Below are 18896 nucleotides of genomic sequence, written 5' to 3'. Positions count from 1 at the left end.
CACGTTCAACCTCAAGTCAAATCAATGAACTCTATTTACGCACTTCTTTATAATGAGGGAGATCTTCTAGATATCATACAGTATAGCAGCCTGCCTTTTACCTATCAACAGTCTAGGTCAGGACATTAACAGTACGCTCTGTGTAGATTACCAAGCTTAATGAGGTATTGTGGGATGATGAGGAGGAAAATCCGAACACGAATATATGGAGTTGATATCCAATGATGCTTTACAAGTTTATGTCACTGAACCAAGTGTGGCACACTACCTTGGTGTTGAAGAGATGTCAGAATTTGTGGATGTCATCCTGAAATTTCCTATCAGCTACCATAAGCATCAGGGTGAAGACAAATAACGTCAAAGAATGGGAGAAATAAAAATGTGGGATATTGGCAGAGCTAACCTGTAAATGACAGCAGTTAACGCAGAGGGAAATAATCTCAAACTGAGTGAACTGTGAAGGCTTCTAATGAGCAGGGTGACTTTCACCAAAATGAATCAAGAGGTTGCTCTGTGCATCTGCTGTCTTCATATTGTTTATCACAGATTACTTTGGGCCTCACGTCCATACTGATCTGTGACGTCTACAGATCAGAATTAAAACAAAATACTGGTAATTTAAAACTATAAAAACATGGAGATAAAAATGTTTCTTTAAGTAATTTCTGGACACCCCAGCTCAAGGCTAACTTGGAACATGGATACATGACAGCAAAGAAATGTGCTGATTAGTTATTTTGTTGTGTCTGTAATAAACAGAATTAGTAGTTCAATTATATAGTTTTGTAAACATCTGATTAATAGGAAAAGACAAAGGAACTGTCAGTAAACAAGCCAGAGTCTGTTACATGTGAATTAAAATTATAATTCATTAAAAGCAAAATGAAGAGCACTAAATGAGGTCTGAAAAAACTGGTCCACATTCAATACAAGCACATACAAAAATAACATCACCTAATAGCCATGACATATTTTCAAAAACAGCAATAACAATTAATAAAATTCAAAAATGAAGCAAAATGAATGAAACACTGCGGTGGGCTGGTGGCCTGCCCGGGGTTTGTTTCCTGCCTTGTGCCCTGTGTTGGCTGGGATTGGCTCCAGCAGACCCCCGTGACCCTGTAGTTAGGATATAGCGGGTTGGATAATGGATGGATGGATGGATGGATGAAACATATGGCAAATGGGTTCCTCACATTGTCTAATATGGAGAGAGCTGTTGAGAAAACAAAAGATATAAAAGAAAAAAAGAAAGTGTAGTAATAGTATTCTCCTTGAGAGAATTGTTCTGAAATTGTAAGTACTAAGGCAGAAGTAAGCTCATTTCTTTAGATTTTCAAAATATTTTGAGATTTAAGTGTCTATGAAGAGGAAAGAATTAGTTGTCATTAACACCTTAAAAGAATCAAACTTCAATAATAATTGACAAACGAATAAACGTTTGAACTTATTTCAGTTAAGTGGGAATTGCCTCTATAAAGGCTGCTTCAATTTACATCAAACAATTAATAGACTTTGTTGGGAAATTGCATATCCCAAAATCAACAAGGAAATCACATGAAACTTTTCCTGTTTTGACATATGGACTGTACTTTCTTAAACATGAAATTACCTTTTTAACATATTTTGCTTGACTAGAGAGATTTTGTGTTAAATCAGAATATGATTGATGAAATTAGTTATCCATAAGCAAAAGAATAGTCACAGGTTTTGAAATGTGTGGCTGTGTAGGCCAAACTATTGCAGTTAACCAGATGTTCATTGTTTCTGGTAACACAATGTTCCCTGTAACACACACTTGTTAGGCCAGGTTTGGAGAAACTTAATGACTGTCTAACTTACATCAATAATGGAAAGATCACAGCTATGCAATAACTGTTTTTGTTTTTACAGTTACTATATTCAATACAGTATGTCACACTCTATAGGAAAAAGCCAAGGAAAATGACACCTTTTATTGGCTAACTAAAAAGATTACACTATGCAGGCTTTCGAGGCAACTCAGGCCCCTACTTCAGGCAGATATTATCCATACTTATCACACATACACATCTTGCCTGAAGTAGGGGCCTGAGTTGCCTCGAAAGCCTGCATGGTGTAATCTTTTTAGTTAGCCAATAGAAGGTGTCATTTTCCTTGGCTCTTCTCTACATTCATAATGGCTAACACGGTACAACACCCTAGTACTATGGATTCTGGTATAGCTATTAAACTTTTCAAATTTGCAAATGACACTAAAATTGGAGGGATAGCAGACACTAAGGAGGCAGCAAAAGTCATTCAGAAACTCTTGGACAAGTATCAGAACTGGGTGAACATTTGGAAAATGGAATTTAATGTAGAACAGTGCAAAATGCTACATGTGAGCAAGAGGAACATCAATTATATACACAAGATGGGAGACACTGTCCTACAGGAAGTGTCATTTTCCTTGGCTTTTCTCTGCATTCAAAATGGCTAACATTGGACAACATCCTAGTACTACAGACACTCTATAGGAAAATTCATATTTCTTGTTGAAAGCATTCTCAAAATAAGAACTAACACCAATACTTCAAGACAAAAGGGGTAAAAGCAGAGACCAATGTTGGACAGGATGCCAGTATGTGCCCATTTAGACCCACCAACTCCACCTAACCTACATGTTTCTGAATTGTGAGAGCAAAGGCATGCCACATGGATAGAAAGAGAATGCGCACACACACTCCTCATATTCAGTGAATAAACTGGGCCTTGAACCCAGGACTCAAATATAAGACTTTGTGAAGCGGTACCACTAAGCAGGGCGCCATCTTTTTTCAAGTCATTCTAAAATATAATTCTCTTGTGATTTAATCTTGAGTGGTGTATATAAACTGTCTTTAAGGGATGAGGCACTAGACAAAAAAGTCAACAGAACACACATAACTCTATTGGTGGATAACTAAAGATATTCCTTGAGACAATAATGTCATGTTGAAATAACTTATCTCCCTTCCCAAATCTTTTTAAATATTAATATTACTAAATTGCTTAGTTAACTGATTAAATTAAAAGGAACAATTTCTCCATGTAAAACACTCACAGTGAATGTCAATGGACTATATCCCATTTAGTGACTCTGAAACAGAATAAAGACACAAGCTCAAATAGACAGAAATATTTAATTAAATCAATATTGAGATGCAGTGCAAAGGAAATATTCAAAGGACGTTTCTGTTAGCGAAGTCAGTTTAATTGTTTACTGTTTTCTATCCCATAATAAACTTGCTAACACCAATAATTAAAATAAGAAACGCAGAGAGAGAACTGATCTCCTTATATTAAGCTGGCCTAACGGCAACGTAATCAAAACTGCTTTTTCCTCTGCAACTCCACACAACTCTTGTCTTTCCCAGGATTAAAAACACTTTAGAGAAAGAAGTGTTGCCTTTGTTGATGTTGAGACGAAGAGACCCCTTCAACTTGCATGGGCTTATCATGGCCCTTTTCTCAGTATCATAGATCGGAGAATTGATCATAGACAGAATTATGATTCATGTACTTCCTCACCACACCTTATTTCTTGACTGTGTCACTGCACTGTATGACTACTTTATGACTGCACACTACAACTTTAAGAAATAAGACACTAAATGGCCAGTACAATTGAGCATCAAGGCTCCAGAATTACATCCTAGTGGGCACCATTGGCTTCAGGATAACTGATTAGAACCTGTTTATTTTCTACTACAGCAATATGTTTTTTGGGCTTCATTTTAGTTAACTCACTTGTTACATTTCAGAAACCTATTTTAGTTTTAAACAGCTGCGTTTATGTTTTAATTGTTGCCTTTCTCCTTATCCAGCCATCATCATGAAGCTGTGCAGAGAAGAGCAACCAAATGCATCCCAGGACTTAAGGACATGTCGTACTCTGACAGACTTGTCTTGAGCAGAGGACATAATCCATGTATTTAAAGTCCTCAAAGGCATTACTAAAGTTGATCCAGCAGCATTCTTTCAGCTTAAGGGTGACTGACATACTCAAAGACACCAGTGGACAATGAGGGGTAGTACATTTAAAACTGAAGCCAAGAAGCACTTCATAACGCAAGGAGTTCTCGGACTCTGGAAACAAACTACCGAGACGTGGAGTTGAAGCGACAAAATTTAAGAAGAATCCAGATGAGATATTGAGACAGCTTAGCTATTAGCTAAACAAGCGAGCTTGATGGTCTGAATGGTCTCCTCTTGCTTGTCAAATTTCTTATGTTCTAATGAGTTGCAAATAGCAAAGGAACCATCCGATCTCCGGCTAACGTGCTAACATGCTTCCATTTGAACCTGTGCATATGAATCACCAAGTAAAAATGTTTTAAAATAAAGGAGACAGAGAGGAAAGACCAAGAGATACAAATCTTTTTCAGACCCCAAAACTTATGGATAATGTTCTCAAAAAACAAAACAAAAAATACTACAATGTGATTAAGATTCGTCCTGGAAGAACAGAAGCACAAACACGTCACATAATTAAATACAAAGTTGCATCATCTGCAAGGCTTGGCTTCTAATTACAGAACTGGTTGGAACAAAAACCTGCAACCGCTGTGGCTCTTCAGAACTGTAACTGAGGGCTCCTGCTCTAAATGGTTACTCAAATTATAGAACGCCCTCATAAGTCATTACCCTTACGAAAGATAGACCTTAAAACTTTATCATTCCATTTTGTATCATTCTTTGTACCTTTTATATTTGGGTATTTTAAATAACAGAAATGAAATAATAGAAATGAAATCTGGTGTTGTAAGAATGAACTGAATTCAGACATTTTATAAAATAACTGCATTTCTTTTTAGAGCATTTCTGAATTTTATTCAGTGGATGGATAATGTAATCAATTTATTTGGAGAACAGAAGAGATTCTAAATTTCTTGTACTTATTCTTAAATATGAAACAGCATGTATGATTACAGTGGGCTGTAGCTTAGAATTAAAGATAAGGTCACTCTGTGGGACCTGACAGTGAATTTTGAAGGCTGTCACCTGTCATATGCCTTCTGTTCTCATACTGCATGAGCAGTCCTCACAAATAAATTGCACACAGTCTGAAAAATGTGAGCCTTATTACATAATCAAATGACATAAATGCAGACTCATGCGGTTCATTTTAATTTTAATCAAACAGGAATAAAGGCAGGGAGGAGCACCTCTGACATCTTCAGGATGTATCCTCCTACTTTCTCAAGGCGTGTGCACTACGTGGCTCTGATTACACTAACACTTCAGGGTGTGTTGTTAAAACCACAGCCTGGGATAATATCTCATAATGACCATAATAATTGGGTACAATTTTTATTAGTGATAACCTCACGTATAATAAATAAAAACAGACACGGAGAATTGCCAAAAAGTAATAATGTACAGCACTGATTTAGATAAATACTGTAAAAGTTTGTTCACATCAGAACAAACTGGTGTTTTCTTTACCCGACTTCTTCATAAAATGCGACTTCCAATGCTTTTTATATTCAGTTTTTGGAAGAGATTTTTAGACAATACAATTATATATTTTTTTCCTTTCTAAGAACATCAAGCTAATGAATATCCAAAAGAGTTAAACTGGTGGTAAAATGCTATTACATATTTCATGCAGAGAAGCAATAAGAGGTTCACCTGGCAGTTTGATGGACTGAGCGTCAACTTAATGAAAAAGTGCATAAAAGAGGCTGAAGAATTAGAACTACCAAAACCATGGCTTCTGTTTTATACAAACTATTTCTACTAATATAAATAAAATAATTAATAATGGCTTGTATTTCATTTTTTCCATGATACAGTGCATACATATAATCCCATTTTTGAACCCATTTAACGTAATTCTTGGGAAAACTGGGTACAAACCATAAACCAAGCCTGGACCGGATGGCAGTCCATCAAAGACGATCACGCACAGCAGTGAGCTCAAATGCAGTTTCTGGAGGGCCTGAATGGCTGCAAATTTTCAGATGAGCTACTTCCTGACCAGCAGCCAATTAATGTTGCTAATTGAACATAATTTGGCACCTTGTCAATGTAATTGACGTGAATGTTAAGATTCCCAAACCTATATTGTTTGTTTTGTTATTCTTAAACAGTAGCTAGTTAACAAGGTGTGCTGTGCTGCTCCCGATCAAAAAACATTTGGATGATGTTTGAAATATATATGAGTCAGAGTAAGTGCACTGCAAAGTCCCATAATTAAATAAAGTAACATGCATCATTAACAGCAAGAATTGGCTTCTAATTTTAAAATTAGTTTCAATGAAAACCTGAAGCCATTGTGGCCTTCCAGGAACATACATACTATATATACACGTCCCTAAACACATACACACTACTCAGTGGCCACTTTGTAAGCGATACCAGATTGTTATCACAAACAGCCTATTTCCCCCCCAAGCAGCCACACTAGAGATGTGGTCTGTTGTGAATGGGCTCAAAAGGGAAAGCCAAAACCAGTAAAAAAAAAATCTTGCCACTCAATAAAATTATTTATTTAAAAAATAGTGTAAAAATTCAATTTTTAGCCAAATAACATAAAGCCAAAAAAGACACACCCAACAAAGAAGCAAAATACAACCCCCAAAAAATCCCCAATGCTAACAACCTAAAAAATGAATGGAGAGCTTAGAAGAGACAAAGAACACAGCTACAATAAGGTATTACCACAGAAAAGAAGCTGTTGCCGCCACACGTGATATAAACAGACCTCAAGTAACTGCGGCTCTAATGGCTGCAGCACCTGAGGACTATAACTTAATTTGAAATCATGCCTCCAACTAACAATTAACGTTATAGATATGAAAACGTCCAGCTAAAGGGAACAATTTACAATTACTGATGAAAAGCAATTAAGGACATACCCATAACAGAAAAAAATGATTAACACAGAAAAAGACAGTACAATGATATCCAATATTGGAGACCCAGCTAAATTCTAACATGATCAAATATTCTGTTGTTCTTTAACCAAACTTTAAAATCAGCAAGATGCATGGCCTGAGCAGCTTTGACTATGATTTGACTGTTGGTGTCAGAAGTGGTGGTTCCTGCAGATTTGTACATGCTACAGTCTCAATTGGTTACAGAGAGCAGACAATAAGCTAAACAATCCAGTGTGCGGCAGTTATGTACTGTAGGTGAAAAGTCTGTTCTAAAGAGTGAGGTCAGAGTGGAACGGTCAGTTGTTCAAGCTAAAAGAAAGGCCACAAATACCCAAATAATAGTTTCTTAAAAATGGCGTCATGATGCACACATCAGGTGTGAAGCGAATAGGCTCCAGAGGCATACAATCACATTGGGTTTCACAAACAGGAAGATGAGGATACAGATTGCACATGACCAACAAAATTAGTCAACTAATGAAAACTGAAAAAAATATTGCCTGGTCTGATGCATTTCAAAATCTGCTGTGACACGGAAGTAACAGATCAAAAGTTGGCTTCAACAATATGAATCCATGGATCCAATCTAGCTTGTGTTCAAAGTACAGGCTGGTAGTAGTAGTAACGTAATGCAGTAGAGAATGTTTGCTTGGTACACACATTATGCCTCTTAATTCCAAACTAACATCACTTGAATGCACAGACTACCTAAGCATTGCCGACCATGAGCAGCACCGTATGGTCACATGGATACTGCACCATGTCACAGTGCAGGCATCATCTCAGACCTGACAGTGATATTCAACTTACTCCAAGGTCCTCCATAGTCCCCAGATCTCATTTCAACAGAGAACATTTTGGGTAAGATGGAGCTGGAGGTTTGGAGGACGAATGTGGCGATATTTTATATGCAGTAGATCGTTTATTATTTTTTCCTTTCTTCAGCTGCTTTTACACACTGGCCTTTATTCATTTTCTATGAACATTCAAGATGTAGTTTTATTGTTTAATGTGCAGTGTTCATTTTTATAAGGTTTCACAATTTCCAACACTATAAAAATTTGAATATAATGAAAACTATATAAATAAAAGTGTAGTGAAGAATAATTTATGTAAATTCAGTAATGTTGACCACTATATCTTGCCGTTAAGCTACTAGCAGTGTATATTTTCTTCCTCCTCTTAAATCTGATAACTTAGGTTTTCTGACTATGATGCCAAAACAAGAGTTCCTGGTCATCACAAGACAACTTTTTAGCCTGCCAATGTGTTAAAGCAGAGTACTTGTCAAACTCCTCTGCCTCGCCTGTTAAACTTGTTACGTCGTGCCAACAAATTTGAAGAAATACAGCAGCTTGTGACCTGCCCCCATAATGGCTAGCTTTTTTTTTCTTGCTACAGGATTTCAGGATTTAGAGTCTGATTCTCATCAATGTCCTACATTTCTTAATATTAAAGTGTACATAGAAGATATCCTCATCCCTGCATCCCCTTGGAGCAACACCATAATATAAAGAAAGTGTGTGCCTTGCCTTAATTTCAGTTCAGAGTATTAAAAGAAAAATGATGCTGTCCAAATGACTACTTCCCACGTAATCAGCTTACCATCACCACAGCTTCTTATGTTCAAACAGTGTGCAATCTGCATCATGTTTTAAAGAACCAAACATCTTTTGAGATCTTATATATATATATATATTGTATATATATATATATATATATATATATATATATATATATATATATATATATACATTAGCTGTGATAAGTTCCCCATTCTAAACTAAATATGAGTAGTTACCATGTCCTCTCCTACTTTTAACCTTCATTAGCATTCTTAAAGCTCTTTTAGAATATAGTTTACTCAATATATGCTTCCATGCCAAAGTTGTACACCAATCCATACGGTCAAGTCATTCAAAAAATGAGGATCTAACAGTGTGGTATCTACTCTGTACTCTGAGTAAATGAGCAACTGGAATTCACCACTTGCACTTGTCTATTAAAAGGTGACTCCTTGTTGTTTCTAGTGCTTCTCGTCAAGTGAAAGTTTTGTGGTGCAGTGCCAAATCATTCAAAATGTTCCACAAAGTTGATTAAAATAGGGACGTGGGATCAGCTTGATGCTGTTGATGGTGGTCTGTATGCAGTGAACAAAGAATATGGGAAGGACTTGAACAAATGTGTTAATAGGCTTTAGAGTGCAAACAGCTCTTAACAAATACTGGTGGTGAAAGTCAACTCCCATCTTTAACCTTACTCCACTATAAATCACATGAATTCCAGATAGATAGATAGATAGATAGATAGATAGATAGATAGATAGATAGATAGATAGATAGATAGATAGATAGATAGATAGATAGATAGATGGTGTGAAAGGCACTATACAATAGATAGATAGATAGATAGATAGATAGATAGATAGATAGATAGATAGATAGATAGATAGATAGATAGATCTTTATTTGTCTCCGGGGGAATAGTAAATACACAAGCAGAGTGAAAATGTCCATTGTGAGAGAAGAACAAAATAAGAGCCAAACAAAGATTGCTGCTTGAGTTGTTAATAAATGATGGAAGTCTAACCCTACTTATCACTGTAGATCTTCATGGAAATCTCATTAGCTATTGCCAATATAGGCATTCATTCAACAAACCATATTGCCTCCAGTAGGTGACACACCAGTGAAGCATGTAGTGCTGCTCACTGGTTTTCCTTCCACATCCCAAACACATACGTGTTAGGTTATAGCAGCCAGTTATGTGTGCTTGCTGATATCCTATATGAAGAAAGAAATAGTAAAAAAAAAAAGAAAATGTATGGAAGCCTGAAAATGACAAATGTTTTACTCATTAGTTAGTGAACCGTGATTTTAACATTTCTTAAAGAGTGCTTATTTTTTAGTCCGATCGGTTTAAAATAAAATCAGATCTTTGTCCTCTCTGTACTAAACACTAGTCTCGTTATTTTAAGGACATAATAACACCATTAGATGATAAATAATCAATATAGCAAAAATGTTAACAGAATATAAAGGTTAGTCACGTATATGGTCATGCTGGCCTAACATGATCGACTCTTTATACTATACGATTGTTAATAGCACTCACATTACCTTAAAATAAAATACTATGAGATCATACTTTGTGTCATGAAATTGTACAATCCAAATACACTGCATGCTTGATATGATTCACTGAGTCTCGGATACTTTGCAGACTATTATAAATACCATGTACAGTAGTATTACGTATATATCATATACAGTATTTGTTAGACATTTCTTTTATGTTTTACTTTTTCGTCTACATATTCATGATTTTATCTTCACTAATGAGAATGCATTTTTCTGGCAGTATGGCATTTACTTGAATACAGTAACACATTATTTAATTTCAATTCAGTATTTAAACAACCTCTTCTGCCATGTGAAACTGTCATATGAAATTTTTAAAGTTTTGCATATGCATTAAAATTAATAGAGAATGTATTAGAGCATAGAAGATCTGTTGTAACATGACATGTGAAAATATCAATTACAAGTATCGCAAGTTAAAAATGCAGTGAATACTGATGACAAAATGCTAACCGTCGTTGTTACAAATAGCTTGGAATATTCTAGTAGGCCAGGCCCCCACACAGTAGTAGCTGTACGTAAATTCTGTAAGCACAGGTACTGTAACTTGAACGGACTTAAGCTCCTGTAGCAGAAGACCCCTGATGAGGGAGCATAGTCCTTCTGAAGTGTATCGCCTTACTTTATGGTTTAAGAGACTGTATTGCAAGAGCTGCATCATAATCACAGCGCAGGCCATGTTTTATAGAAATTCGAAGTATAACTGCCTGATTAAGCAAAGCAATCAAAAGCAAACATAAATGTTTGCCAAAGAAATAGAAATACATTTACCAAAACCTAATAATAGAAATACACTTACCAAAACCTAATATTCAATTTTATTTTTATTTTATTTTTAACTCCAGATGCTCACTGTCGAATTATGCTGTGAAAATAGTGCAAGTTTGAATATTAATTATAAAATTACTATCTTAAGCCATAGCTGAATGAGTCAATGTGGTCCGTTCAGAAGAAATGCTAAAACGCTAAACGCAATATAAGATCGCCTGTGCCGTTCTGGCATATTGTCTTGACAACAAACCATTTTACTAGTTGTTATATACAGTAAAATAAAGAAACACCAAAGAAGAAGAATATACAGATAAATGAGTGCTTACAGATGGTACTGACACACATTTCTAAAGACAAATCCATCCTAATCCATAAACGATGACCAGCAGGCGGGAAGACAGAAAAGGAGAAAGGAGCCTGGCAGACAAGCTGCAGTATGGATGAGTTTGGGTCTCCTATTAAGACAGTCTGAACTTTACACATCAGGAAGTATAACTTAAGTTGTGTTTATAAAACCATTGCAAAACGATATCCAGCATATTATAGAAAAGGGCGGAGGATTGTGAAAGGTTGTTACAGTTTTTTCACTTAAAATTGTCATAAGAATTGGCTGTGCATATCTCTTATTGTCACAGGTAAATAATAATAAATCATCGTGCATTACATTCTCATAATTATATCGCGTGCACAGACATAAATAGTTTGTGTAAACAGCGTACACACACTCACACTGCAGTTAAACGGTGGCTCGTCCATTCCTGTTTCCTCGCTCACGCCCGATTTCTGAGAGGATCTGCTCTGCTCCCCGAAACAAAAAGATTGGCTTTGATTGTGGTGTGCGCCTGTGTATGTGTTTGTTTCTGTCATAACGTATAAAATCAAGTCACTGAAACTTAAACTAGTGTGTTCGTGAGTAACATCTTGTTCATCACGGACTTCATGTCCCACGTCATACTACAACTGTCTATTTGATCAGTCAATCAATAAATAAAGTTCTGTCTGGCTGTCGTCTGATGACACACTGCTAGGTGTTGATTCAGTTCTCAGACGAACAACACCTGGCGGCTGAGCGTTTCCATCTGTGTGTTTTTATGGTCTTGCATCACTCCGAATAGCAGGTGTCATGTCGCCTCCGTCGTCACGATATTTCTAATTCATTTTTAGGTAGGGTGCATTTCACTTTCAGTATTAACAAATGGACCAGTGTGTGTGTGTAGAATCTCTTAAAGCAGCTCTCCGTACTCTGCCATGCGTCCTCCTCAACAGTGGAGGAAGGAAGTCCTCCTTTGAAATTCGGAGGACGAACCGGGCGCAAATTTATGAAAACTACGAACTGATATTACATCACCAAATATTCGGCATGCGCGACTTCACCTTAGACGAGATAATATGCTATTGTTATCCATTGGTTGAACGAACTTCTTTTCTGTAGTTACAGTGGTACGGGGAGCCCGAGCCGATCCTGGCAGCATCGGCCAATCCTGGAAGCGGAGCCGGTACATCACAGGGCACACGCGCTTGTATTAGGCCAATTCAGAGCTGCCAGTTGTTCTAAATATCTAATGTCGGATCTGAGTGGCAAACCGAAGTTCCCAGAGAAAAGACTCATGTGGACACAAAAAGAAGGTGCTGTATTTGATCATAAAAATGTATTTTATCTTTGACATTATACAGTTCAATCGGCTTTCCAAACAAATGGGCCTTTCTGACGTTCTTCACAAAAACAGCAGGCCATCCGTCAATTATTGACTTGATTGATTATCACTTTTAATTGTCCCGGTGCACAACTGTACAACCACATTTACATTATATCTCATGTAACTCGGACAAAATCTTCCGTGTTGTATACGAACCGAAAACCCATTCTAACACGTAACGATCGGACAACCAGCATTCAAAGCCTTATCAAATACCCAGCATGAATTAAATGAGTTTAGACCCTAAAATATGATTCGGACCCAATATCGGAGGATTAATGCTTCAGCTATGCCACATTAATAAATCGTTTTATTTAAATATTAACCTCGAGTTACAGTTTGCTTTGCCAAGTACTGAGTTGAGATACAACTGTTAAAATAGCATAACAGCAGATACGAGTTATTAAATCAAACACATTAAACAAACATAAAAACTTAACACGTTGCTGTCTTTCGTATCTGTATTCTTGGAGCAAAAATTTAAACCGACGATCCCAGCCTTAAATGAGGTAACTTGATTGTACTTTTTAAAAAATCCAATAGCAACCAATCTACAGCCCGAAACCGTATTGAACAAGAGATCCATGTGCCAGGCGAGAGGACAAATATCGCATCCCGTTACCTGAGCAGAAGACGGTAAGTTCAGGTTTCCACCGGCAGCACCGCTCCGAGTTCCAGAACTCGTGTACTGAGAAGCGCTACTGTAATTCCCACTGTAATCGCGAAACATCTTCTTTCACAAGGCCACTTGAGTGTTAGCTCCTTTATGGTGAGTAAGTCCCAGCGTCCTTGTCCAACAAAATAGTATTTCTCAAAATCGATCGCAGCCTCTTCTTTCGTTTTTCCCAAGACGTCACTGACTAATTCTGAGTCACTCCCGTGGTTGGACCTTTTTATGAATGGAGATATGTGTAAGTGAATAGACCAAAACAAACTTATCAACAGGGAGGGTATTCGAAAAAAATATATATTTCAAAAGTAATTTCCTAAAATATATCTAATATAAAATACACAACTCTTATATAAATCAAAATTATATCAACATAATTTTATACAAACATATGAACATCTGAAATAAAGAAGAACGAGGTAGATTGTAAAAGTAAAAAACCCTCTATTGATAATGGTTTATTCCAAAGAGGGATGGCTCTGACGTAGTTGTCCATATATGGAGAGTTTCCTCTTTGTCCTGGGGAATCCTCTTTTTTCTTTTTTTTTTTTTTTACTGTTGACAGGTACTACAATATTGTGTTTTTGTCAAATCTATTTTTATAGTTTACTGGAAACCCCAAGAAAACAAAACACAATACGTTACATTTATGGTGTCTTTATTATATAAACTTCAAGCTTTATAAAATAAAACGTCAGCCCAGGCTGATCTATATTACGCTCAGTTCTGTCGTCTTAGAATTTTAATTTTATGCTATCATTAACCCATATCGTTTATTTAAAAGGGATATTTAAATCCCTGAGCATTTGTGTTACTCTTATTTAGATTTATTTATTTGAACGTACAACTTGTTTGAAGTCCAAAGCGTTAACCACTGCGCCACACTACCGTACTTAAAGATTTTAAATAGCTTATTATTATTATTTGCTAAGAGGGAGTAGCTAATTGAACAACTCTGAGCTTTAACATAAGTTAGTATTTTCCCAGAGGAGACACGGTGGCCCCGGTATCCGAGATGTCCCTATGATGAACAGGTAGTCTAAGCAGGATTGTACCCCGTGCTGCCCGGATAGACTTAGCCCCCTGCCACCCTACATTAGATAAACCGAGTTTGACAAAGGTTTTGTGATATAGTAATTCGTCCGGTTTTGGCATCAGATTCAGGATCGATTTCTGTTTTATACCGGACGCGGTCATGGATTGAAAAAGCAGTTAAAAAACAGATGAGATCCTCCATTTAATTTGTTTTATTGCCCAAAACGGTCCAATTCCACTATAGTAAATCGACCAAGCAATCATATTGTTCAAAGCGAAGGCGATTAACAAAAACAGAAGCACGTAAACAGTGTATGCATACTGCACGCTTCTCACGTCCTACATTTACTTAGTGGGAGATGGTGGCTGGTGAATAAAGGTCATACTGTTTATTAAAGAAAAAGAGGAAGTGTTTCAAACTAGCTATTCCAGAGAATTGAAGATTCATAAGGAGCTATGAAGGACTGTAAATCAGTAATTCTGTATACACGTTCAGAAGGATTTTTTTTAAAAAGGGGCCAAATTTGATCTGTTTTTACTCACCGTCCCATAAACCATACGCGATCAGTTGATGAAGGTAGAAGTGTGGAACGAAAGGTGTACGACTAAAAAGGTTGGCGGTTGTTCAGACGACCGTCATTTACTTGTATGTAATGTTCTTTTGTACTGTATGTGTTTTCTAATATAAATATAAATAGTATATTAGCAACAAAAATAAAAATAAAATAACAGACAGCGACGGTCAGTACAGTGTGTGTTAACGGGACGGGGCGGGGCGCGTCTCGAATTGCTACAAGCTCCGACAGCGCTTCCCAGAATAATGATTACGGATGCTATGTGGAACTCAACACTTTCTAAAATAATATTTTGTAAAAAAATATTAGATATTAAGCAGAATATGAGCTCGAAAGGTGTCTATTGTCACGGTCGGTTTGCAGAGGAGGTTTCATTTGAGTGCACATTTGATTTTTTAAAAAAGGAAAAGCCAGCGTAGAGCGAAGACACGCCTGCTCGTACTTCTTCACTCAAGTTTCATCAGAAAACTAATCCACTCTGTCTCGTTTTGTTAGAATTTTCCTGTTTGTGTTCGTGGCTTAAGTAGTAAGCTTTGCGGTGTGATTTACTTCGAGCAAGGTGCATTTCCCCGTTATGATCTCACATTCATGGAAACAAATGACCCACTCCCCCGCGCAGTAACTCGTCAGTTTAATTTTAGTGGAGGGAAGTATTCACTTCGAGGGTCTTTTGAAATTCTGTATTGTTCATTCATAAGAATACATTTCCACAAACCCCACTTATTTTTCCAGTTCTTTTTGCGGCTTGTTACACTTCATATTTTGCTCTTGTATTGAATCAGGTGAGAGGTGATTCATTCGTAAACCCGGCCTTGAGGCGCTGAATAAAAGGAGAATAAAAAGATCCAGCAACACCAATACTCGTTTTTAAGTAAATTGATTCCAAAACCAAGAACTGTTATTTTTAATTAACTAAAATTGTTTTACTATGGTAAATAAAACTTTAAAATTGATCGGTCTGTCCGTATTATAAAATTACTTAATTTTGACCAAAAAAGTGATAGTGCGGGCTGCTGACCCCTCATACTAAAGCGCGAGGTTCGCGCGCCGCTCCTCCAACTCCTGTAGGACCCGAGCTGCAGCCACAGCAGTAGGCACTGGAAGTCTGGCACACACTTTCTCCTCGAAACCGCAGGCAGAGTACGCCGTCCGTTACTCACCCGACAGGAATGGGCGAGGAGAGTTGAGCTGATTCAAATTAGCGTACTGGCACTTTGCAGTTCTAGAAAAAGTAAATCGGTGTATCCGTGGTTCCGTGTTAAATTGCACTTATGGGAATTTTAACCATTATACAATATCAGTGCGCAGTTAATTATATCCAGTGTGCGGTTTCTGTGAATCATATGTGTGAAAAAGAGCCGATGCTGGCCCGGCATTATTCCAAAAGCTTTGAGCTTCTTTTCTGCTGTCAGACATTTAACCCATTGGTAGACGAAACGAAGACACAAATACACATAAAGCTTAATATCCAGCAGTAGGTGCATCTTTTTGTCCGTGTTTACTAGATATGAATAGTGTTACTTTTGATTACTTATCTATCAGTCATACACGTTAGCTAAAACGACATTTTAATTATTGGTAAACGTAAGTAAAAAAAAAGCACGTAGATATGTAGTAATGCCTTATTAATAAAGAATAAAACACACGAGATTCTATATGTTTAAACATATCTAAAAGAAGAAGCATAGCATACTGGATACAAAAATAAATTAGTCAGATCATTAATCAAGATTAACTGACAGCGGCGAGAATCTTGGCAAACCAAAAAGGGTCGAACCCTTTTATTTTGTCGGAAAATAACGGGGGTGCCACCCGTCTACCGGAGGACACATTCGCCCACTGGTGTAGTTTAGTCAGTGTCACTGGCCGAAAGTGCAGAAGTCTAGTGAGCGAAAGGAAACATCTGACACGGCATTCTGAACAAGGGCTTCTCCAGTCGTAAGATGACAGTCCCATTACCTGCCTGGAAGTGTCACCAGAAAATCACAGTTCCACTGCAGTTTCGAGTAACAAATTAGTTTCTGCAATTGTTTGGATTACAGGAATAAACGCGAGTAAGCCGTGATCGCTTAACAAAATCAACATAGTGTTTATTGAGTGCAAACGACGTCAAGCAGAATAGTAAGTTCGTGTATAAAAGTATTAATAACGGCGGTTTATTTATATTTATTCCGGTGATTAATTGTATATACATCCATTTAACTAATAACAAGGGTGCACCAGTCTATCGGTAGGCAGACAAGTGCACCTGTATCCTAAAATCAGTACGGTTAAATGGACTGCCATGGTGTAAAAGTAACAGTTAAACGTTTACGTATACAGTGGCAATGGATTTACCCGATTTTCTGTATGAGATGGTCATAAAATGCGATCTGATCTTCATACAAGTCACAATTGCAGTTAAACACAATAAGCTTAAGCTATACACACAAGTAATTCAAAATTATTATATTTCTTTTAACAGACCGATCAAACATTTTGCTGTGGAAAAACAAAGTGAGCCCTTGGATTGACGAATTGCTCAGACCTCTTTTGGCAGCAATAACCTCTCACAAGTGTTTCCAGAGGCCGGACATGCACAGTTTTCAGGAGGAATTTTGGGCCATTCTGTTCTGCAGAACGGATTCAGCTCAGCCATATTAGCAATATAAAGTGGCACTAAATCAAAAATAAAATATGTCACGTGTTTTAGCCAATCAGCGTAGAGTATTTGGTGGAAGTGTGGAATGGATTAGCTGACGATATGTTTACAGCGTGCGGTTCAAGAGAGACGGGACAGCCATTTCAACGGTCGGTGACCAGTGGCAGGCGAAACTGGCGGAGATGTCTTATTACCCAGAATTCAATGAATTTATGGTCACATTTTGATGTGCTCTCAAAACGTGCTTGAGCCGAGCCAATAAAGGACAAAGGCAGGGCAAAAAGTGTCGTGGGGTTTTAGCATGATTTTTAGAGAGGGTAGAATTCCTAAGAAACTACCAAGGCAAAGAATTTCATCACACTATTAAAAACACGAAAACATTTTTTTTTGTCACAGACAGTGATGTAAAAGCTGGTGACAGTAGAGCGATTTAGGACCTGTGGACATATTTCAGATATGCAAATAGTTTTAGGTATACAGACGTCCTGTCAGACTTTTTGCACAGTTATAATCACAGTTTTCATACGCCATTCAAACAAGACCTGTAGATATTACTTCAGAAAATGCTACGAGTGTTTGGAATACAGTCTATGGTACGGCCGACCAAAGGTAATCCATGTATTTTGAAAAAGATAATCATGTCAGAGTGTCTAAATTAAAAGGTGTACTTGGAAAAGGTTATGTGTAGACATTTACAGACGGAATATTTATTATTGCGGGTTGCCTTCCACAACACAAGCCTATATATGAGTTAAAAGATTACATAGGTAATGAAATCCAAGGAACATTTTATGCAGAAGAGCTGCAAATTATAAACGCCAATGCTAACCAAGTGTTCCTCATGCAAAAAATTGTAGCCGCTCGGGGTCTAGAAACAAACAAGTATTGGTAAAATGGCTTGGTTGGTAGAAGCAGTTTAACAGATGGGTAAAGACTTCCTAATGTATTCTTTCAAGGCTAGTTTGTGTAGGGGCAAGCTGATTTTGCTCATTCATCTGACCCACAGAGTGCAAAAGCCATGTTTAGAACATATCACCTGAATTTTATTTGGCAGGGGCCTTTTTTCTTTGCTGACTTTGCTTTACTCTTGGCAGAATGTCGGCTTTTTTTCCCCTCTCTTTTTATGCGGCCTTGTAGGAGGTGGCACAGGGGGCACTAGCAGGGCTAGATGTGTGTCTTTTTCTTTCAATGTCTCTCTTTATAATTATCATGCCCATGCCTTCCTAGTGGGGTGATTACAGTACCTGCCATGTGACTCATGACATCATTAACAATCATTCTTGCTGCAGATTTCACAAGAGGTTTGTCAGTTTCTACCCTCACCTCAAAAGAGCTCATATTCTTAGGATGTCTGATATGAATGGCTCTCTTCAGGTCTTTGCACAGCTTTTCCAGTGGGTCTAGGCTCTGACTCGGCCACTCCATAAGGCAGATTTTGTTTTTTGTATGTGATCAACTTTTTATTAATAAAAGAAAAAATTGA

The 18896-nt window shown here is 37.2% G+C and overlaps 1 protein-coding gene across 4 annotated transcripts in view; it reads right to left on the bottom strand.

The window, feature by feature from the left end:
• The window catches only part of fosl1a (FOS like 1, AP-1 transcription factor subunit a), a 37884-nt gene extending 24510 nt beyond the window's left edge, over positions 1 to 13374 (bottom strand). Inside the window, exon 1 of one of the 4 annotated variants that reach the window (XM_039769125.1) lies at positions 13115 to 13374. In XM_039769125.1, the coding sequence (XP_039625059.1) occupies positions 13115 to 13222 (108 nt within the window). In that variant the 5' untranslated portion in view covers positions 13223 to 13374. Of the gene's footprint in view, positions 1 to 11518; positions 11749 to 13114 lie in introns of those variants that run through there. The other 3 variants (XM_039769124.1, XM_039769122.1, XM_039769123.1) reach the window with 3 other exon arrangements.
• Between the last annotated feature and the right edge of the window lie 5522 nt (positions 13375 to 18896).

This window comes from Polypterus senegalus, chromosome 11, assembly GCF_016835505.1.
Source record: "Polypterus senegalus isolate Bchr_013 chromosome 11, ASM1683550v1, whole genome shotgun sequence".
Taxonomy (NCBI): domain Eukaryota; kingdom Metazoa; phylum Chordata; class Cladistia; order Polypteriformes; family Polypteridae; genus Polypterus; species Polypterus senegalus.
Note: the sequence above shows the minus strand (reverse complement) of the source record. Positions and strands in the feature narration are given on the sequence as shown.